Raw genomic sequence first — 23,778 nt, forward strand, 5'->3', positions numbered from 1 at the left:
TCAGGGAGTGAATACGTTTAAAAAATAAATGAACAAAACAAGAAACACAAACAGCGCACCGACATGAAACAGCAACAATGACGACTGGGGAAGGAACCAAAGGGAGTGACATATAAAAGGCAGGTAGTCAAGGAGGTGATGGAGTCCAAGTGAGTGTCATTATGCGCGTAACGCTGGTGACAGGTGTGCGCCCTAACGAGCAGCCTGGTGACCTAGAGGCCGGAAAGGGAGCACACGTGACACCCTAATTGCTCTTGTGAGTCGCTGTGGATAAGAGCGTCTGCTAAATGACTAAAATGTAAAATGATCTTCCTCCCTCGTCAGTTGTCTTCCTCACCCCAAGCAGCCTGACTGACTGATGTCTGTCTGTCCCTCCCCTCAGAGTCTGTTCGTGGTGCCAGGGTGCTGGTGACTGATGCCAGCACGGGCATAGGAGAGCAGGTGGCATACCACTACTCAAAGATGGGTGGCCAGATCGTCATCACGGCCAGGAAGGAGCACGCCTTGCAGAAGGTTTGTGGATCTGTCTGTCTGACTAACTATGTACATCTGTCCTTTCTATTATGACCAGATGGTGACAGCCTCTTTACCAGTGTGTCATTGCTCCCTCTGTCCTATAGGTGGCAGAGAACAGCACAAGCCTGGGCGTCCAGAAGGCTCTGTATGTGACAGGAGATGTGTGCCAGGCCTCAGATCCAGAGAGTGGTGAGGATGGCTGGGTAAGAACTGATCACTTAGATTAACTTCAGTCATTGTCTGTATTATATTAAAGATTCATAAGGCACATTAGTTTACATTTTCTGACTGTCTTTTTGTTCTGCAGGATGTCTTGACGTCCTAGTTTTGAATCACATTGGATCCTCCCCATTCGCCATATGGAACGGAGACAGGGAGCACGTCAGGGAACTGATGCAGGTCCGCTTTGTTTTTTTTCTTCATATTAGGCTGTACTTAGCCTTGCACCTAGCCAAGTGAGACAAGGCTATGCTATAGTAGTTTTTAATGTGTTGCTGTTTTTCAAAGGTGAATTTCCTCAGCTACGTGAACATTGCTTCTGCAGCTTTGCCAGTGTTGGAGTACAGGGTCTGTGATCGTAGAATCATCTCTGTTGGGTGAGTACACAACACACAGTCTTATACAAATACAGTCTTATACAGAAGCAGTTTTATACAGATGCACACTACACTAGTACTCTGTCTACTGTATTTTTAGAGGGGAATAAAACCAAGATCTGTACTTCTGTCTGAAGTACTCAGACAAGCACTGTCAATACCGTGTGAACTCACCAATTTTCTTTTTACCCTGTCTCTCCTTCTCTCCCCCACAGGTAAGATGACTACTCCGTGGAGCCCTATGCGGCCAACGTTTTCTTTGGCACCATACAGAATCAGGTCAGACACACAATCCATTTACAGTTCTTTTTTCAACAATACATTTGTTTGTGTTCTAGAGCTTTTGTCTTTTCCTACTGAATAAATGGCATTATGACTGGGGAGTGTGCGTGGTTGTGCTGGTGATGTTGAATGACTGGCCATGTAAAATAAACATTTTCAAGTGTCACCATGACTTTACATGCAAGAGTTGTATTGACTGCATATGTAGCAGTAGTTGGATATTTATGAAGGTACAATACCTGCTACATTTATAGTAGGCCTTAGATAAAGTAGAATGAAGTAGAAAACATTACAGTAGGTGTCATGTAGGTCTTATCAAGGTGTCCTTATTCTATTATTTAACCTTTATTAAACCAGGAAGTTCAAATGAGATGAAACCTGATCAAAACATTTAAACACATCCTGCATGTAGCATGCATTACAGTCCCCTTAATGTCTTTAATTTGCCATGTACTATCCCACCTGCAGAGGTCACACCAATATGATGGCCTACCCAGCTAGCGATGCTGCCCTCCACCTCATCACCCGCCAGAAGTCATTCTGCCCTGTCTACATGTACCTCGCCTGCCTGTGCAGAGACTGGTTCCCCTTCTTCAGAGACATTGTCATTGAGAACTCCTACACATACTGAAGGAGCCACAAACCCCTAGTGAATGAAGCCCCTACTACACAGAGTGGGGCAGGGTAAGGGTCAGGGGGAACTTTTTAGGATAGGATAGAAATATAGAGGAGAGAGGGTGCTAGAGCAGTGGGTCAGATTCAAACCCATGCTCGCAGACGTTCACAGTACATATGATCCAGAGACAGCAACTTTCAGACAGCTAGAACTCCCAGGCCACGTGCTTCACCTACTTAAGGGAACCCTCATAGTTGTATGGAATGAACCCACCTACCACTGTGACCACACAGGTTGGTCACAGTTGGATGGTTGGATGTTGTATCTACCGTAATTTCCGGACTATTGAGCGCACCTGAATATAAGCCGCACCCACTGAATTGAAAAAATATATATATTTTGAACATAAATAAGCCGCACGTCTATAAGCCGCAGGTGCCTACCGGTACATTGAAACAAATTAACTTTACACAGGCTTTAACGAAACACGGCTTGTAACAAAAATAAATAGGCTTTAACGAAACACGGCTTGTAACAAAAATAAATAGGCTTTAACGAAACACGGCTTGTAACAAAACATAAAAAATTAGCAGTAAACAGTAGCCTACCAAGAAAGTCATTGGTCACTATCTTCCTCCTCCTGTGCACTGAAACCACTGAAGTCATCTCCTTTCAAAAAAAATTTAAAGCGGGAAAAATCCATATATTAGCCGCGTCATTGTTTAAGCCGCGAGGTTAAAAGCGTGGGAAAAAAGTTGCGGCTTATAGTCCGGAAATTACGGTATATGAGGCGTTCTCATGTCTTCAAAATGCTTTCCATTGTAATGGTGGTGAATGCTCCTTATCCACTACCCAAGGTGCAGCACCCGTTGTGACCAATCAGACTTATCTTGAGGGAGGAGGTGGGTGGTTAAATGGAAAGCATATCAGGGCATAGAGTGACCATAGTGGCTATATCTCATTATGTGTGGTCACTAGTGTGCAATTGAGATATGCTTTAATGATTTCAAACAGGCCCTCCTAAGCCCCCTTCAGGTGCTACATGTGGGGACATCAAAGGATTTGAGTTCTAGCCACCGGTTCTTATAACCCATTCCTTTAATTAACATGCAATATTCTGTGTCTAGAGAATAAGGTGCACAATAAACTATGGTGCTAAGCGGAAGGTTGAAGTAGGGCTGTAACGTGAAGACCTCTGAAGTGTTGTGTGTGATGACACGCTCGACAGCAACGCTAACTCTGTGCAGTTATATGAATACAATTAATAGAACAGACACAAGTCTGGGTAGGCTATGTGTTCTCATGACTCATTGGGTCAAATGGAACACAGAGGGGAATGCTAAATTGATTTGAAGTATTCCAGCTTGGTAACGGAGCATTTTCAAAATGGCTTCTTTTATACAAATCTATTACCAATGCCCTTTGTCTCCATAGTCATATAGATGCTGCCTGTACATTGTCTGTAGGTTAAAATCTGTAATGTGTTAGTTGCTCTAGGCTTTCTGCAAATGTTGATGAAGTCTGTTGATGTCAGATAAAGCAATTATAGAGGTGTTTTTATCTACAAAGTGTAGTCATAGAGTAATATACTCTCCTGCCCTAGTTCAACTGTACCAGTTTTAAATGCAAGTCACATGCGATTACTAGGGGAAAATGGCTGCTTCTCCCTTTTAACAGCTTGCCTGGGAAACTGATCAAAGCATGTTTGCGATGAGGTTCCAAATTTCAAATGCATTTTCTGATTGTATGAATGTGACCATTTGTACATGTTTTGTATTTTATCAATGTTCCAGTCTTGAATTAAATGTCTATGTTATTTCAGTTTACACATCCTGATGGTTTTATTTGCATTTATAGTCATGCATGTTTATGCTGCCATTACACCGCGAAAACACACACACACACACACACACACACACACACACACACACACTAGTATGCAGCAGACTGTAGGGAAGTGCCCTGTGCTGAGAGGCAGACTGGGACTTGTTGTTATTCTCATTGCTCAGCATCACAACAAAATCACTAGTCTTCCACACTGCACTAGGACCAGTTCTCTCTCCATCCATCCATCCATCCATCTGTCTGGTATTTTTTCATCCCTTGCTTCAGCTGAAAGAGAATAATGACAAAAAATGTGATAGCACAGAGCCTTGACACAGATTCTGAGGGTAAAAACTGACATTCCACTTGACATTTCACGAATGAACCCACCTAACATTTGTATTCCCGCTCCGCACATCCACATTTATACAGTATGCACTCAACATGTAAATACCACACTCTCCTATGCATACTCACACTGCATTTGGGAGCTGTAGTGGAACTCTAGTGGAAGATATTAAAAGTGACAAGGGACGTAGGGGCTAGAGGTTGATTTCGCACTGTCCTTTTCTCATTCCTGTGTTTCCTTTTTCTTTCTCTCTCTCTCTCTCTCTCTCTCTCTCTCTCTCTCTCTCCGTTCTCTCTGCCTATTTCTCTCTGAAGCCTGTTGACATTCCGTCCTGCCTTTGTTGTTCTAATGCCAACCTTTCAGCTCTTCTCAAAGAGGCAGAGGAGAGGAGAGGAGAGGAGGATGAGTGGAGGTGGAGGAGAATAGGGGGAGGGGAACATGGCACTCATAATAAACCTTATTTGCTGAAGCACTGCTACTGCATGGAGGCCTTCTTTTCTAGTCAAATTCTAATATTAAAGAAATGGAGATGGCCTTCATTAGTATGCCTGATCTACATAGGTATTTATTAAAATGGTTCTATGTTTTCATAATGTAAATATTATGTTGCATTATCTAGACACTACAGTCACCTCCACTAATGACAGTAAAAAATAAACTTCACTGCACTTCCACAGCAGATAAATCAGATTGTTGTTGGCTTTTGACTTCATTTTCTTTAACATCATCTTATATTTTTCTTTTTCAACATATGCCATGCTAGCATGCATACACACATGCACACACACAGCTATAATCTTTGTCTTCCATCTCCAGTGTTTCACGGGTAGAGCTGGTAGCTATGCAACAGGACTGGGAGCAACTGGGAGAGGGGGATGGGGTGGGGGTGACAGTTTAGCAAAGGGAGAGAAGGGAAGGATGGGGGGGAAGGGGCCTTGACAGTCGTTGTTGGCAACCATGGTTGGTAGAGAGGTTGGCTGATCACGAGCAGAGAAAGCCCTCTCTTAGGAGAACAGATTGACTAGAGGAGATTTGTCATCTTGTGTGGAAAAGTAAATTCCTCTTTTGCGTGGTTATATTTGCCAAAACCTGCCTTGCCTTGATTTTCTGTTGGCAATAACATTTTAGAGTGAAAATGACATTCAAAAGTAAAATGAAACATAAACATATGCTCTTTTTGACATGAATTTCATGAACCTTTACACTTGAAAGTAAATAGTGATTTCAATTTTAAAAAAATGTCCAGATGAATTAAGGGTATTGTGTATATATTCTGAGGCAATAGCCTACTAATTATAACATGACATGGTGTGATGTAGTTGCTAACAGGACCAACAAATTCATTTAAAATCTGGTGGCGAATTTAAAAGAAACAACCTTTGTACTGATTGACCCACATAAATAGGCGAATAGACATTGTGAACGTAGGAGCTGTCCGGTGTCTCGGGCTGAATGACGCCCTATTTCATCTTCTCTCCCATCCTCAGCATCAGACTCGCCTTTCCCTACTCCGGCCCGGGAAAAACCTACCACCTGTTGCACGAAAGTTTCCCCATCTAAAGCTGATTTTATTTTTTATGATATTCAACGTAAATGAAGATCAACTACGTAAATAGGCTACTGAAAGTTAACGGCTGCACAAAACATTTTGCGATTTGTTCTTTAAAAAAAAAACAGCAACCGGTGAGGGAATATTTTTCTCGAGGCTCGAGCTATATCGCGGCAGACGAACGAGAGAATTACAATATATTTCAGAATCACTCCTGTAAAGATGGAGTCTACTCTTAATTGGTCAATGATAGATCACGATTTAACGTTACTGTTTTCGCACACTGACCGTTTTCTTCTTTGGGACACGTCCTGTACCGTTAAACCATAATTGTGTGAACATCAAAATATACCTCTACAATGACCACGTCGACGAAATGTTCTTAACAACCCGTTTTAAATAGATTGACCTGTCTAACATGTGAAATTGAGAAAGTCTGACTTACCGTCATGTAGCGTAGACTACACGGATCAACAGGGGTCTCCTTATGGCAGCACATCTCTCTCTCCGGCTGCCATTGAAACACACGTCAATCTCAGCTGTAAGCCCTCCCCATTTGAGGTCCACGTATTGGTTATGATGTTACTAGGTAGCTCAGAGAGAGAGAGAGATTCTGTCTGTTTATATACTGTCCAAACACCAGAAAGGAGGTTGGATCAATGCAGATGACGACTACAGGAAGAGACCAATTGAGATTCGATTATTTTTTTTCTAGTGCTGTAGTAGAAAATCAAGGGTGCGGCCCTAAGCCAATGGAGTTACACATGAATGATGCAAAACGCAAATAGGGCTACAAGCACATGCTATGATGTATAACATTTATTCACGATGATCATATATAAGGCTGTTTGCAATTGGATTAAATCGACTATCAGAGAAAAGGTGATGCATTGGGCAATTATTCTTTACAGAGTATGGTCACTTTACACACAGGTGTAAGCCTGGAAACCAGAAGATGATTGATCATATTCATGTGTGGATACTGTCTTTTTCTAACCAGTTGCAATTACCTGAACAAATAAATGAAATAGGATATACTATACAACGGATTTCAAGGGTGCACTCTTCAAATAAATTGTCAAACCTTCAACAACCACCTAAGGCCTACTTAAATGTGCCTTAATATTGGTGAAAGTGCACATCTCACTCCTCTCCCACAAACATATTTGTAAAAGCAAAACCTACTTGGAAAATCCAAGTGGTGCTACTTTGCAATTCAACCCTAATTTTGACATGGTCCATACCTCACCCCTGATACCGCACAATACCTATTCAGTAAACATTTTTAAAGACGTTTCATAGCCAGTGGATAAATGAATGAATACAATTACGCAGGAGCATTGTCTGTAAAGGTCGCTCATAATTGTGAAGTCCCACTTGCGCCTCAAGAGAGCCCTGAGCCATGCAAACTCAAATAGATGGCCGCAAGTCTGCGATGACTGAGGATGCTGTGGGCGAGGCTACAATCCTATACAGACACAACCTATTAGTAGGGACGTCAAACATTCAGCTTGCTGCACAGACCATATGGAAGCTCTAGTCTAGGTGGTGGTTTTTCTGTGTTCGTTTTAACAGGACGTGCAACCTCATCTCTCCCCTTTTGCGCAATTGATTTCAACTTATTTATCGATAGGAGTGATTGACAAAACAGTGTTGCGTCTCTCTTTCTGTGAGGTGAGCCCAGTGGTTATTTTGGCATTAATATGTGTCACATATCCGTTTGAAAACTCATTGACTTAATAAAGCTGCATACAAACATGGTTTATTTTTAGTTTTCTTGATTAAGGCAGCTCCAAAATGCAGGTGTTTCAGCCGAGCTCAATGCTTTCTGTGGTGGTGGGGCAGCCAGTGGAAAATACAGAGCGTAGGGGTTAGTAATTTCTCTAGTTGAGCCGTGATTGGCTCAGTGTTCTGTCACTCATGGGGACACCTCATCACTGCAACATCTATGGGTAGAGCTAGAAAATTCAAGCCCCTTGGATGCTGCCACATTAGAAATGCCCTCAAGGTCATTGGCCACAGATAAAATGATGTCAAATCACGTTATATCTACCATAGCTTTGATTGGACTGTCAACATCATACTTTCAAAATCTTAGCTAGCAAGCTAGCAGTCATCATCATGAATCAAGTCGACAATCTACTGGCAAATCCTTTTCAATCCTTGTCACATTGAGAGAAATGATGAAGAGAAATTATAGATAAAACGTATCGTATCAGCCATTGGACATAAACATTACACAACAAGTTGGAAATCACAAATTCAGAAGTGAGTGGTTTGGATGGAATCAGTGGAGTGGGTGTGTGGTCCAAGTGTGGGTTTAAGGGTCTCTTTTCCCAGCTTAAAAGGATAAACATTCAACATCATGGACCATAAAAGGTTGAAGACATTGACCATGCTGTCAATCCAGCATGACTTCTGCCACGTTTATATGCCCCCTTTTTTTATCCTACGGTTCTGACATGGTGGTGCACATGTAGCCTATAGCCTGTTTTATAGAAATGTAATCCTTGAATATTTTAACAGTTTCCATTCTCTGCTTATAGGCACCCTTTATTTATCCTACCGTTCTGACTTGGTGTACAGGGAGAACACTGTAAGAACGACCCATGTTCTGAATTCTGTTGCTCTACATTTCAAATGTGCTAAACAAATAGTTACATTGACTACGTCCGTCCTAGCTCGCTCATTAATGTCTTAATCGAAATTACAGATTGCCTCTTATTTAAGCAAGTCAGCCATGTCAGCTATGTTTTTTTTAAAGGTAGTAAGTGAGGCTGAATTAACTGTTTCGCTGCCGAACAAGGCTCCGCTGATAGCAAGGTGTAGCGTGGTAAGGATTTACTCCATGGTGCTGAAAAAAAGCTCTGCTGTTGGGAAAGTTTTATGTAGGCCCTAACAGTTTGTTTTGCTGACATGCATCTAAAAAAACAAAGTTTGAGTTTGCCCCACCAAGATTTACATGCTAAAGTCACCACTAAGTGACTCCTGTATCGAAATGCAACATTCCAAAGTGTAGCTGAATGTGTTTTGCAGGTTGTCCTCTAACCAGTGATGTAAAAACATATCCAGTTTCCATGTGGGTTTTGGTGCCTGTGCAGTTTACAAGGTGCTCATTTAAATTTTTTTTAAGTTATATGATTACTATTGTTGCACATGTACAGTGCCTTCAGAAAGTATTCACTCACACCCCTTGACCTTTTCCACATTTTGCTGTGTTACAGCCTGAATTTAAAATTAATTAAATGTCAATTTTTAGACACTGGCCTACACACAATACACCATAATGTCAAAGTAGAATTATATTTGTCGAAATCTTTACAAATTAATAAAAAATGAAAAGCTGAAATGTCTTGAGTCAATAATTATTCCACCCCTTTGTCATGGCAAACCTAAATAAGTTCAGATGTAAAATGTTGCTTAACAAGTCACAAGATAAGTTGCATAGACTCAGCCTGTGTGCAATAATAGTGTTTAACATTCTTTTTAAATGACTACCTCATCTCTTTACCCCACATATCCAATTATCTGTAGGGTCCCTCAGTCGAGCAGTGAAATTATTTAATCTATTTTTCTCCCCAATTTTTTGTGATATCCAATTGTGATCCAATTACGATCTTCTCTAATCGCTTCAACTCCTCAACGGCTCGGGAGAGGCAAAATTCTAATCATGCGTCCTCTGAAACATGACCCGCCAAACCTCGCTTCTTAAAACCTGCCCGCTTAACCCAGAAGCCAGCTGCACCGTGTCGGAGGAAACACCATTCAACCGATGATCGAAGTCAGCCTGCAAGCACCTCGCCCACCACAAGGAGACGCTAGAGTGCGATGAGCCAAGTTGTTGAGTGTCATCCACATAGCAATGATAGACAATACAATGTGAGGTTATGATGGAGCCGAGTGACTTGGTGTATAGAGAGAAGAGGAGAGGGCATAGAAGCAAGCTCTGGGGGACACCAATTGTGAGAGTATGTGGTGCAGACAAAGATTCTTTCCATGTCACCTGGTAGGAGCGGCCTGCCAGGTAGAATGTGCAGAGCCTGAAGGGCCCAGCCATGAGAGAGGGGAGAGGAGGATCTGATGGCTCACCGTGTCGAATGCAGCGGACAGATCTAGGAGGATGAGAACAGAGGAAAGAGAGTCAGCTTCAGCAGTGCGGAAAGCCTCGGTGGCACAGAGAAGAGCAGTCTCGATTGAGTGACCGGTCTTGAAGCCTGACTGGTTAAGGTCACGAAGATCGTTCTGAGAGAGATAATGAGAGAGTTGATCAGAGACAGCATGCTCAAGTGTTTTGGAAAGAAAAGAAAGAAGGGACACAGGTCTGTAGTTTTTGACGTCAGCATGTTGGTTTCTTGAGGAGGGGACATTTTAAAGTCAGATGCGACGCAGCCAGTGGTCAGGGATGAGTTGATGAGGGAAGTGAGGAATGGGCCAAGGTCTCCAGAGATAGTCTGAAGAAGGGAGGAGGGGATGGGGTCGAGCCGGCAGGTTGTCAGGTGGCCAGACCACACCAGACCACACTACTCTCCAGATTTCATCTGGAGAGAGGGGAGAAAGTGGTCAAGGCGTAATGTAGTTCTGTGTGAGTGGGACCAGTGGACTCAATAGGCTGAGTAAATGAGGAGCGGATGTCAACAACCTTCTTTTCAAAATGGAGGAGAAGGAGAAGGAGGAGGGAGGGGGTGAAGGATTAAGGAGGGAGGAGAAGGTGGAAAAGAATATCCTTGAGTTAGAGGCAGAAGCTTGAAATTTAGAGTGATAGAAAGTGGCTTTAGCAGCAGATACAGAGGAAGAAATGGTAGAACGGAAGGAGTGAAAGGATGATAGGTCCTCCGGAAGTTTTACTCTATTTTTGCTCAGCCGCCCGCAGCCCTGTTCTTTAAGCTCAGGATGAGTCACTCAGCCACAGAGCAGGAGGGGAACCAGGAGGATAGGGGACAGTGCGAGTCATATGATGCGGAAAGAGAGGAGAGTAGGGTCGAAGAGGCAGAATTAGGGGACAGGATGGTGAAGAATTTAGCAGAAGGGAGAGATGATAAGATAGAAGAGGAGGGAGTAGTGGGGGAGAGAAAGTGAAGATTACGACAGCGCATTACCATCTGGGTAGGGGCTGAGTGGCTAGGGTTGAAGGAAAGGGAGACAGAAAAGGACACAATGTAGGAATCAGACACCTGGAGGGGGTTTGCAGTGAGATTAGTCAGCGAACATTCTCTAGTAAAGATGAGGTAAAGCATTTTGCCTACCTACCGGAGATGGAGAGGATTGGGAAAGGGTGAGGTCAAAAGAGACGAGGAGGGGAAAGAGAGAGTTGGAAAGAAATTAATTGAAGGCAGACGTCTGCCCAAAAAGTCACAGCACTGAAGGGCAGTATAGGCTGAAATGGGTAAAAATAAAATATGTAGATGGGTAAAAAAGCAGTTATTATATATCCCCTTGATCATGCTGAAGTTATTAATTACACTTAGGATGGTGTATCAATCCACCCAGTCACTACAAAGATACAGGCATACTTCCTAACTCAGTTGCCGGAGAGGAAGGGATTTCAACATGAGGCCAATGTTGACTTTAAAACAGTTACAGAGTTTTAATGGCTGTGATAGGATAAAACTGAGGATGGATCAACAACATTGTAGTTACTCCACAATACTAACCTAATGGACAGAGTGAAAAGAAGGAAGCCTGTACAGAATAAAATATTCCAAAACATGCATCCTGTTTTCAACAAGTCGCTAAAGTAATACTGCCAAAAATTTGGCAAAGCAATACATTTTTTGTCCTGAATACAAAGTGAGTACTGTACACATTACTGAGTACCATTCTCAATATTTTCAAGCATAGTGGTGGCTGCATCATGTTAAAGGTATGCTTGTAATCATTAAGGAATGGAGATTTTTCCAGGATAAAAAATAAATAGAATGAAGCTAAGCACAGGAAAAATCCTAGAGGAAAACCTGGTTCAGTCTGCTTTCCACCAAACACTGGGAGATTTATTCACCTTTCAGCGGAACAATAACCTAAAACACAAGGCCAAATCTACACTGGAGTTGCTTACCAATAAGGCAGTGCATCTTCCTGAGTGGCAGAGCTACAGTTTTGACTCAAATCTACTTGAAAATCTATGGCAAGAGCTGAAAATGGTTCTCTCACAATGATCAACAACTAATTTGACAAAGCTTGAAGAATTTTGAAAATAATAATGGGCAAATGTTGCACAATCCAGGTATGGAAAGCTCTTAGAGACTTATCCAGAAAGACTCACAGCTGTAATCACTGCCAAAGGTGCTTGTACAAAGTATTTACTCAGGGGTGTGAATACTCATGTATATTAGATATTTCTGTATTTCATTTTCAATAAATGAGCAAAAATGACTAAAAACGTTTTCATTTTATCATTATCGGATATTGTGTGTAGAAAAATAAATCTATTTAATCCATTTTGAATTCAGGCCGTAACACAACAAATGTGGAATAAGGGGTATGAATACTTTTTGAAGGCGTTGTACGTGTAGATAATACATTTTAGGTTTAGTTGTATGGAGTAAAAAGTACATTATTTTCTTTAGGAATGTAGTGAAGTAAAAGTAAAAGTTGTCAAAGATATAAATAGTATAGATACCTTTAAAAACTTCCATAAAAAATGACTAAGGTAGTACTCTAAATTATTTTTACTCAAGTACTTTATACCCCTGCATATTGGTTATTGATTTGGACACTTAAAAAAAGAATTACTGCAAGTCTTGTCAACAAGAAGCAGCGACAGCATCATTTTCAACTTAAGTTTTAGGAATATGTAACTTTCAACATTAATTTCCAATGTATTGTACTTAATCAGGTAAAAACTGCTGAATGAGTCCAAAAATGTGCTGTTATTGATACATTTTGATGATATACCAGAAATCACCAAAATGTGTTTGGTTTTTCGATAACATTGAGTTTTATTGCATATTTCCGGTGGTTTTGACCCACAGATTTACAGATAGACTGGCAGGTCAACTATTTTTTGCCTTGTCTAGCTAGCTAATTGTTTTTCTTATCATTTTTTGAATGATGCATCTGGACACTCTACCATTTATTTATTTATTTTTTCACCTGGCTGCTGGTTCCTGATCTTTTGTAAGCATAAACTGAAGAGTCACCTGAAGCTTGAGAGGAATATGAGATGCAGTAGAGGGCTTGTAGCAAGGAAGACTGGCTACTACTGTGAACTGTGTGTGGTGAGCTTTCTGGCACCCAGAGCTGCTGAGGCATCACCCAAGTGTGTGCCATACATAGTGAAGGAGAAGTACAATGGCTACATGACTCACAATGGTTCCCAGAGTAGCCTTCTACAAGATCATCACCAGTCATCAACCATCTCCCTGACCACCTTTCTTTGATCAAGCCATAAACTGTCACTCTCCATCTTTGGAGGATGCATCATGCACTCAGAGTTACTATTGGTTGACCTAGCTAACTATATGGGCTACTCATGATGATGTATTGGTTCTTTGTTGTTTTTTTTGCTTTTGAAGCGCTTTGAAATTATACATTTTTTAAATAATTTATTATTATTATTATTATTGACTGCCCAACCTAATATTTACCAGTAAATATGCTATGCATGGTATTATATATAGGATATGGCATCAAATCATATATCCTTACGATGTTGTATTGCAAACCAACCTAAGATATAGGTCTATCCTGTCTTTCGGTCTGAAAAAATCCTTCCATTTTGAGCCTACAGGTGGTTGGGGGGAGGGGCAGGATGAGAAACCATTTGCAAATGAGCTCTATGACCCACTACAGCTCCATTCTGTTCAGGAAATGTCAGCAGGACGGGCCTGGGTAGCCAACACTAAGCTCCACTCCTTTGATAGCCAAGAAGCCTGGTGGTGACTAGCACTACAACTGGGCTTAATATGTATCCTACAGACCTCTCTCTCTGGGCTGTCTCCTGATAGACTCATCGGGAGGCAGGATTATCCAGATGAAGACATCTACCTCTATTCTCCAACCTTCTCTCAAGGCTTAATGGTACAGGTTCTAAGCTGGAGCTGCTGTAGAGATGTAACGCTGTGCGTGTCCTGGTGTATCCCTACATCACAAAAGAATATCTGTGTAATTTGCATGGGATTATGATAGGTCTGGAGGAAAGGCTTCTAAAGGTAGATGGAAGACACAATCCATTATCTCTCTGGTGAGCATACCGCTTTGATCCTTCATTGTTCTGTGGTCCAATAGTCTTCAGTAGTTTCCATTTGTCTATCTGGTCGAAAAACAAACTCCTATCCGCTAACCTCTGTGTTTGCAGAATTGAAGGGACTGGATAGGTGAAAACAACAGATTTGCAAACAAGCAACCAGGTTAGACAGGGGGGAGGGGGCTTGGTAAGAGTTGTTTTTAGAATGGGCTTCTATCCCCTCTCTTTCACCATGACCAGTGAAGGGTAAAGAGACACCTTATTGGCCTCTCCTTTCACTTCAGTGGTCATGAAGAAAAGGAAGCAATTCAATAGTATTAAGAAGCAGCTGTGATATGGGCCCAAATGGAACATTACCAGTTCCTGACCTTTTGGTTTGGTCAAGTCTCCAAAAACAATATTGTTGAAAATCTTAGCCATTTGAAGGACTAGTTTAAGCAGAAGCTCCATATTTCTCACAATTCCCTAGTCCTTTCACACATGTGAACACTGAAGGGGTTGGGAGCTAGGACACTAGCTCAAGAGGGCTCTGAACGGTCAGTGTGTGTGCAGGCACATTCAAAGAATCCACTTACTTTTTTATGCAAACATTAGTTCAATCAAATAGCACTGGGCTGGAACAAAAGTTTGTACATACTGCAGCCTTCCAGAACTGGAGTTGTCCACCACTGGTCTGATCTTGGTGCGGAAATGGAACAGAGGTGTGGATGAAAGGCTGCTGCAGCTGTAGAAGAGAAGACTGGTGCCCTCTGGTGCTTCCTTTGTATTAGGACAGCTTTACAAGAGCCATCTCACACTGGGCTTCAGTTTCTGGTACAATAACAACAGTTAACCCAGTGGAAAAATCTCACGTAATTTGGTCAGCTGCGTGATTAACTTCTGTGTTCATGCATGTTAGACATTAAGAGATCTAGCAAAAACAAAGTCTCCACCCTCCAAGATCTATGGGCACACACTGGAAGCACTTGTGCCAAAGCAGTTTAAGCACCGCCTTTGCCCAATCCTGATACTTCCAAATAACCAGTGATGAAACCCCCCCCAAAAAACGGAACTACTGCTGCTCCATTTCACACATCCCTTTCAGTCCTGGCAGATTCTCTCAGTCTACATGCAGAATCTGCCCACGGGAGATTAATGGTATGATAGTCATCAACACATACAGCAGTTAAAGCTCTTTAGCAAGAATAATGTCTCTCAGGGGACTATTCAACACTACGCCAATCATACATGCTCTGCATTCCCTCCTCTCCTACACACACACACACACTTTATAATGCAAACCGATGCATACACGAAAATAGTGATGTGATCACTTTATTTTTTTCTCAGTACAGAAATATTTTTTGATCTTCATAACATTCTTTATGCATTTCAAGTTGGCAGCATTCTTTGTTTTGTTTCTGTGGCATAAAATAATAAGTACAAACGCTTAGCTAGGACTGGAGCTAGTATATACACTGTACAGGTCAGTGTTCCATCTTTCAACTATCAGATAATAATCAACTCTCAGAATAATACACACATGCTGTGTGTGTATTGGACACTTACACAGCTCAAATAAATAGCACTCATTCAAAGACAGCACACAAGGTCACTCAAAACCCACATCCAAACTGAGAAAATGAAAAGAAAGGTACCACTACAAGAATCAAACAAAGAAATGCTGAGAAAAAAAATAAGTGCCCTGGATTAAATATCTTTATACCGCAGACAGACACACATAGCACAATGCAACCACCAAGGCCTTTTAAGAGACCATGAATGTTTTTACTTTACAGCGCATTTCAGTTACTGCTACACCCAGGAAAAAAAATACGATTTTAATATTTTTCAGGTTTTATCCTGTATAAGAATAAATTCCAAAGTTTATGCCTAGTTTATAACCCATGTTCCCAAATACTACTTGCTCGTTATCAGACTGAGTGCAATGACATTTTCTTATAACTCAAGACACCAAAAATTGTAATTTGTCTCTGTAAATGTAGGTTAACCTACATATATCCATGCAAGTGATTACTGAGTACTGATACTTTGGTTAAAAATTAAAAAAAGACAATTAACTGGCAAAACAACACAATTTACAGAGAAAACTGTAAGTGATTCTATGTAGTTCGGTTTTGGCCACTGCTCAAATTTCAAAACGACAACTACAGATTTGTTTTCTAATTAAAAAAATGTTAGATTTCCGCCATTATTGACACGCATCACACAATTAACTTAAAACTTTTTTTTTTGAACCGGGTAAATAAATTAGAATGTCTACAACATGTAAAAGAAAATACCAATAGTTTACAAATTGGTACAGGACAGCTCACCCTGAAGTCAAAGCATGTCACACATTTTCGTACCTCATGAGGCAAAAAAATATTTGACATACTTTCATTTTAGATGTAAACTATCCCTTTAAGGCAGGCACAAACAAAAGCTTCAGGCTCTTCGGTGAAGAGTCCGACACGCAACATTCACCCACACAGAAAACAAAACAAAGTCTGCTGAAGCACACTGGCGACATTACGTGATAAACAATAAATAAAACATAAAAAAAAGGACAAACTTCATATTTGGCAGGTATGCAGTCTGTCTGTAAACAAAACAGAATCACTTATGGAAAATAACATCCCAGAATCCTCCTCTTCCAGGGAAAATCACCAATGGTACTATATGGGGGTGTGGCCTTGTAATGTCACACTGGTTGTGATGGATGTTGTGAGGATAGGATTTATTCCACTGGAATATTGACTTCCATCTATCGGCTTGACGACCTGGCCTTGGGTATTTGAAAGGACCATAGGCTACCAGAGGCCTAGGAGGACATAAGGGGGCAGAGAAAGGGGAGTTGTTTTTCAGAATGAAATCCAGTGGGCTGGTTCACCCCCTTGTTCCCTCTGGCTACCGGATCCTGGTAAACAGGTTCAGAACAGATACAGACTCCTGCAGAGGAAGAGAGCAGGGGTCAGTTCTCTAACACACTAGAATCCTCTATACCAGTGTTTCCCAAATGAGACACTGGTTTTGCTTATTGGGTTGGTATTGGTAACAAAATAATTGAAAAAGAGGTAGACTTTAAATGGGGCACAGGCAGCCCAAAATCAATGTCGCCAGTCAATGAGGTGTGTGGTTACCTTGGTGGACCTCATCTTGCTGAAGACGTTCCAGAAGCGCAGGGTCTCGTCTCCGGCGCCTGTCACGATGGCCTCTCCGTCAGGGGACATGGCCAGGTAGAGCACTCTGTAGGAGTGGCCTGTGAGTTTCGCCACCTGTGTGAGGGAGGGGTACTTCCACACCAAAATCTGATTCTGGGAGTAACCGTGTGTGCTCACCTGGAAATAAAAATAAATTTTAGCTACAAATGCTTAAAAAGGGATAATCCACTCAATTTTGTGAAAGACTATGTTCAGTAAAACATTTTTTACAACCACGATTTAACTTCTAAGTGGTCGGTCTGAAATAAAGAAATCATGTAGGAATGCGTCATAGCTACATGGTTCTCCTTACTGGAGATCGGGTTATGGCCCATCACATTTCATAATTACCTGGGGCTGGATTAACAAAACATTACTTAGGAAAAAAAAGTAATAAGTTTAAGGAAAAATCTAAGTTCCTAAGATAGTTAATTCTTAGGAACTTCGTTAATACCTTATGTGGCACTGACATTAGTGATGTGCTTGAAACCAATAAACAAGCCTGTGACAGGGATGATAGGATTTGGCCCACTATAATAAAGTGTTGATATTTCCATTTTATTCCATTCATTTTTTGCTTCGGGTCTCGCAATTATTCTTTTTTTGTTGGCTCGCGAAACCTTTATGCACAAAACAAAAACAAACATTTTTTTCCACACATTATAGCCATCAGACTATCAATAAACGTATAACCAAGGAAAGCGCAATAAAAAGTTCAGCAAACAAGAGCTTGAAGTGATGGTGGAGGAAATAGCAGCCAGGAAAAGGTTGCTGTTGGGGAGACTTGAAAACTGCGGGGTCACTGCAGAGACCAAAAAGAGAGGATGGGCGAGAGTTGGCGAGTCGATCTCTGCCGTCGGGGGTATGGCAAGGGACGCCGCCGTAAAAAAAAAAAAAAAAGTGGTCCGACATCAAGTCGGCTGCTAAGAAGGGAGCTGAGAGACCATTCATGGGGACCAGCTGGAGAAGGTGTTGTCCATGATAGGAGAGATGGTGGTAGAGGGACTGCACGACCGGTAAGTTAGCTAGCTAACGCATAACGACATTATAGCCAACATAGCTAACGTTAGCCAAGTTCTTCTTTGCCATTTGACGAGCTAACGCTAGCCTTTTAACACTTCTAGAATATGGTAATATATTGTTAATTACTAGCTAGCTAGATAACCAATTAAACGCGCTTCATCTTTCTTGCTGAATTTAAATGTCAGGTAGCCAACTGTGTCTGTGGCGCAAGAAAACGTTAATGGTTCCAAAAGTATCCATTCGTCACAAGACACGCATTTAGCTGTCCTAAAGTTAAGTACATTACCAAGAACAAATCCTAGTACATTATTTTCAAGTATCCCATTTAACGTTTTTTGTGTGGAATAAACATAGGGAAAAAAATTAAGAACATTTCCAATAACTGAGGTTACGGAAATAATGGCTGTTAAGAAATATCTAATTAAGATTGCGTTGTGGGTTTTATACACGACTACTAAACTAACATATGGAATTGTTTTAAGTATCCCCCAAAATGCTTAAAAAGATAGTTGATTAAGTATTGAATTTGGCCTTACTGCTATTAGCATTGAATAACAGACAAACAAACAAAAAGTGTCTGCCCGATATCTAAGACGTAACAAAGATCAGGAAACTGTTTGACACATTTAATCCCTATGGAAGTAGTTTAGGTACTAAAATACTTCCACAAAATGTGGAAAAAGTAAACGGATCTGAACACTTTCCCAAGGCACTGTATATGGGTTACAGCCGTATTCTAAAATTAATAAAAACGTGTGTCCCCCCTCAATATACACACAATACACCATGACAAAGCAAAAACAGGTTTAGAAACTTTTGCTAATTTATTAAAAATAAAAAAAACGGAAACATCACATTTACATAAGTATTCAGACCCTTTACACACTACTTTGTTGAAGCACCTTTGGCAGCAATTACATCCTCGAGTCTTCTTGGGTATGACGCAACAAGCTTGGCACACCTGCATTCGGGGAGTTTCTCCTATTCTTCTCTGCAGATCCTCTCAAGCTTTGTCAGGTTGGAAAGGGGAGTGTTGCTGCACAGCTATTTTCAGGTCTCTTCAGAGATGTTCGATTGGGTTCAAGTCCAGGCTCTGGCTGGGCCAGTCTAGGACATTCAGAGACTTGTCCCTAAGCCACTCCTGCGTTGTCTTGGCTGTGTACTTAGTGTCGTTGTCCTGTTTGAAGGTGAACCTTATCCCCAGCCTGAGGTCCGGTGCGCCAACTCCACAGAGGAACTCTGGAGCTCTGTCAGTGACCATCGGGTTCTTGGACACCTCCCTGACCAAGGCCCTTCTCCCCAGATTGCTCAATTTGGCAGTTCCAAACTTCTTCCATTTAAGAATGCTGGAGCCCACTGTGTTCTTGGGGACCTTCAATGCTGCAGAAATTGTGCCTTGACACAATCCTGTCTCGGAGCTCTACGGACAATTCCTTCAATCTCATGGCTAGGTTTTTGGGTGTGTAGGACCTTACATAGACAGGTGTGTGTCTTTCCAAATCATGTACAATCAATTACCACAAGTGGACTCCAATCAAGACGTAGAAACATTAAGGATGACCAATGGAAACAGGATGCACCTGAGCTCAATTTCGAGTCTCAAAGCAAAGGGTCTGAATACTTATGTAAATATGGTATTTCTGTTTTATATCTTTAATAGAGTTAGAAAATTTAGAAAGACCAGTTTTCGCTTTGTCATTGTAGATTGATGAGAGAAATAATACAATATAGAATAAGGCTGTAACATAAAATGTGGAAAAAGTCAACGGGTCTGAATTCTTTCAAATGCACTGTATACTATATATACAAAAGTATGTGGACACACCTTCAAATTAGTTGATTCAGCTATTTCTGCCACACCAGTTGCTGACAGGTTTATAAAATCGAGCACACAGCATTGCAATGTCCATAGACAAACAAATGGCAGTACAATGGCCTTATTGAAGAGCTCAGTGACTTGCACCATCATAGGATGTCAATTTTCCAACAGGTCAGTTCGTCAAATTTCTGCCCTGCTAGAGCTGCCCTGGTCAACTAAGTGCTGTTATTGTGAAGAGGAAACATCTAGGAGCAACAACGGCTCAGCCGCGAAGTGGTAGGCCACACAAGCTCAAAACGCCGAGTGCCGAAGCACAAAAAAAATAAACAAATAAAAAAAATATGATTATTATTTATTTATTTATTTTTTAAATCGCCTGTCCTCGGTTGCAATACTCATTACAGAGTTCCAAACTGCCTCGAAGCAATGTCAGCACCGTCAGAACTGTTCGTCGGAGCAGCCGCACACAAACCCAAGATCACCATGCGTAATGCCAAGCGTCGACAGGAGTGGTGTAAAGCTTGCAGCCATTGTACTCTGGAGCAGTGGAAACGTGTTCTCTGGATTGATGAATTAAGCTTTACCATCTGGCAGTACGATGGACGAACCTGGGTTCGGCGGATGCCAGGAGAACGCTACCTGCCCCAATCCATAGTGCCAACTGTAAAGTTTGGTGGAGGAGAAATAATGGTCTGGGGTTGTTTTTCATGGTTCGGGCTAGGCCCCTTAATTCCAGTGAAGGGAACTCTTAACGCTATAGCATAAAATTACATTATAGACAATTCTGTGCTTCCAACTTGGTGGCAACAGCTTGGAGATGGCCCTTTCTTGTTTCAGCATGACAATGCCCCCGTGCACAAAGCGAGGCCCATACAGAAGTGGTTTGTCGAGATCTGTGTGGAAGAACTTGACTGGCCTGCACAGAGACCTGACCTCAACCCCATCTAACACCTTTGGGATGACTGTGAGCCAGGCCTAATCGCCCAACATCAGAGCCTAACCTCACTAATGCTCATGGCTGAATGGAAGCAAGTAACCTGAGCAATGTTCCAAAACCTAGTGGAAAGCCTTCCCAGAATGCTAGACCTCATGTGGCTGGAGTGTGTCAGCAGTTCCTGCAAGAGGAAGGCATTGATGCTATGGACTGGCCCACCCGTTCCCCAGACCTGAATCCAATTGAGCACATCTGGGACATCATGTCTCGCTCCATCCACCAATGCGACGTTGCACCACAGACTGTCCAGGAGTTGGCGGATGCTTTAGTCCAGGTCTGGGAGAAGATCCCTCAGGAGACCATCCGCCACCTCATCAGGAGGATGCCCAGGTATTGTAGGGAGGTCATACAGGCACGTGGAGGCCACACACACTACTGAGCCTCATTTTGACTTGTTTTAAGGACATTACATCAAAGTTGGATCAGCCTGTAGTGTGGTTTTCCACTTTAATTTTGAGTGTGACTCCAAATCCAGACCTCCATGGGTTGATAAATTGGATTTCCATTGATTATTTTTGTGTGATTTTGTTGTCAGCACATTCAACTATGTAAAGAAAAAAGTATTTAATAACATTATTTCATTCATTCAGATCTAGGATGTGTTATTTTAGTGTTCCCTTTATTTTTTGAGCAGTTTACAGTGGGGCAAAAAAGTATTTAGTCAGCCACCAATTGTGCAAGTTCTCACACTTAAAAAGATGAGAGGTCTGTAATTTTCATCATAGGTACACGTCAACTATGACAGACAAAATGAGAAAACAAAATCCAGAAAATCACATTGTAGGATTTTTAATGAATTTATTTGCAAATTATGGTGGAAAATAAGTATTTGGTCACCTACAAACAAGCAAGATTTCTGGCTCTCACAGACCTGTAACTTCTTCTTTAACCTCTACGGGCTAGGGGGCAGCATTGAGAATTTTGGAAAAAATATGTGCCCATTTTTAACTGCCTCCTACACCTACCCAGTAACTAGAATATGCATATACTTATTATATATGGATAGAAAACACCCTAAAGTTTCTAAAACTGTTTGAATGGTGTCTGTGAGTATAACAGAACTAATTTGGCAGGCAAAACCCTGAGACAGATTCTGACAGGAAGTGGATACCTGATGTGTTGAATTGACTTTGAGCCTATGCCATTGAAAAACAAAGGGGCTGAGGAATATTTTGGCACTTCCTATTGCTTCCACAAGATGTCACCAGCCTTTACAAAGTGTTTTGAGTCTTCTACAGTGAGATCTGACCGAATAAGAGCCATGGAACGTGATGGCCCATTAGACACCTGGCGTGCGAGTTGATGGTGGGTACTCTCATTCCGAAACGTTTTAAAAGAGAACCCAATGGTCCGCCTTGAATTTTATTCATGTTCTGGTTAAAAAAGGCCCTAATGATTTATGCGATACAACGTTTGACATGTTTGAACGAACGTAAATATATTTTTTCCGTTCGTGAAGTGAAGTCCGGCTGGCTTAGATCATGTGCTAACAACACAGAGGTTTTGGGACATAAATGATGAGCTTTTTTGAACAAAACTACATTCGTTATGGACCTGGGATTCTTTGGAAGTGACATCTGATGAAGAGAATCAAAGGTTAATTAAGGTTAATTTTAAATCTGGCAAGTCCATTGCGTTCAAGAGATGTAAATCTATAATTCTTTGAATGACAATATAATATTTTACCAATGTTTTCTAATATTAATTAATTATTTTGTTGTGATGACTTGACTGCCGGTATTGGAGGGAAACGATTTCCTGAACATCAACGCCATAGTAAAACACTGTTTTTAGATATAAATATGAACTTGATAGAACTAAAAATGCATGCATTGTCTAACATAATGTCCTAGGAGTGTCATCTGATGGAGATTGTAAAAGGTTAGTGCATAATTTTAGCTGATTTTATGGTTTTGGTGACACCCGTCTTTGAATTGACAATACACTACACACAGCTATTGTCAATGTACTCTCCTAACATAACCTAACTTTATGCTTTCGCCGTAAAACCTTTTTGAAATCGGAAAACGTGGTTAGATTAAGGAGATGTTTATCTTTCAAAGGGTGCCAGATAGTTGTATGTTTGAAAAACTTGAATTTTGACATTTATTTGGTTTCAAATTTGCCGCTCTTGAAATGCACCTGCTGTTGATAGGGTGCGCCACAGGTGGCACGCTAACGTCCCACATAGCCCAAAGAAGTTAAGAGGCTCCTCTGTCCTCCACTCGTTACCTGTATTAATGGCACCTGTTTGAACTTGTTATCAGTATAAAAGACACCTGTCCACAACCTCAAACAGTCACACTCCAAACTCCACTATGGCCAAGACCAAAGAGCTGTCAAAGGACACCAGAAAGAAAATTGTAGACCTGCACCAGGCTGGGAAGACTGAATCTGCAATAGGTAAGCAGCTTGGTTTGAAGAAATCAACTGTGGGAGCAATTATTAGGAAATGGAAGACATACAAGACCACTGATAATCTCCCTCGCAAGATCTCACCCCGTGGGGTCAAAATGATCACAAGAACGGTGAGCAAAATCCCAGAAGCACACGGGGGGACCTAGTGAATGACCTGCAGAGAGCTGGGACCAAAGTAACAAAGCCTACCATCAGTAACACACTACGCCGCCAGGGACTCAAATCCTGCAGTGCCAGATGTGTCCCCCTGCTTAAGCCAGTACATGTCCAGGCCCGTCTGAAGTTTGCTAGAGAGCATTTGGATGATCCAGAAGAGGATTGGGAGAATGTCATATGGTCAGATGAAAACAAAATATAACTTTTTGGTAAAAACTCAACTCGTCATGTTTGGAGGACAAAGAATACTGAGTTGCATCCAAAGAACACCA

At 41.5% G+C, this 23,778-nt stretch overlaps 1 protein-coding gene and 1 long non-coding RNA gene across 2 annotated transcripts in view; one reads left to right on the forward strand and one right to left on the reverse strand.

Moving 5' to 3' along the window:
• Positions 1–297: 297 nt before the first annotated feature.
• Positions 298–2,036, forward strand: LOC115169237 (uncharacterized). Its single transcript, XR_003870815.1, has 6 exons — positions 298–513; positions 621–719; positions 824–915; positions 1,024–1,112; positions 1,328–1,391; positions 1,863–2,036. It is a non-coding gene; the product is annotated as an uncharacterized LOC115169237 (long non-coding RNA).
• Positions 2,037–15,212: 13,176 nt separating this feature from the next.
• The window catches only part of LOC115169408 (fizzy-related protein homolog), a 33,272-nt gene continuing 24,706 nt past the window's right edge, over positions 15,213–23,778 (reverse strand). Inside the window, exons 12-13 of the mRNA XM_029724988.1 lie at positions 17,037–17,234; positions 15,213–16,845 (exon numbers count right to left, since the gene is read on the reverse strand). Of these exons, the coding sequence (XP_029580848.1) occupies positions 16,804–16,845; positions 17,037–17,234 (240 nt within the window). The 3' untranslated portion in view covers positions 15,213–16,803. The remainder of the gene's footprint in view (positions 16,846–17,036; positions 17,235–23,778) is intronic.

Source organism: Salmo trutta, chromosome 31 (genome assembly GCF_901001165.1).
Source record: "Salmo trutta chromosome 31, fSalTru1.1, whole genome shotgun sequence".
Lineage (NCBI taxonomy): Eukaryota > Metazoa > Chordata > Actinopteri > Salmoniformes > Salmonidae > Salmo > Salmo trutta.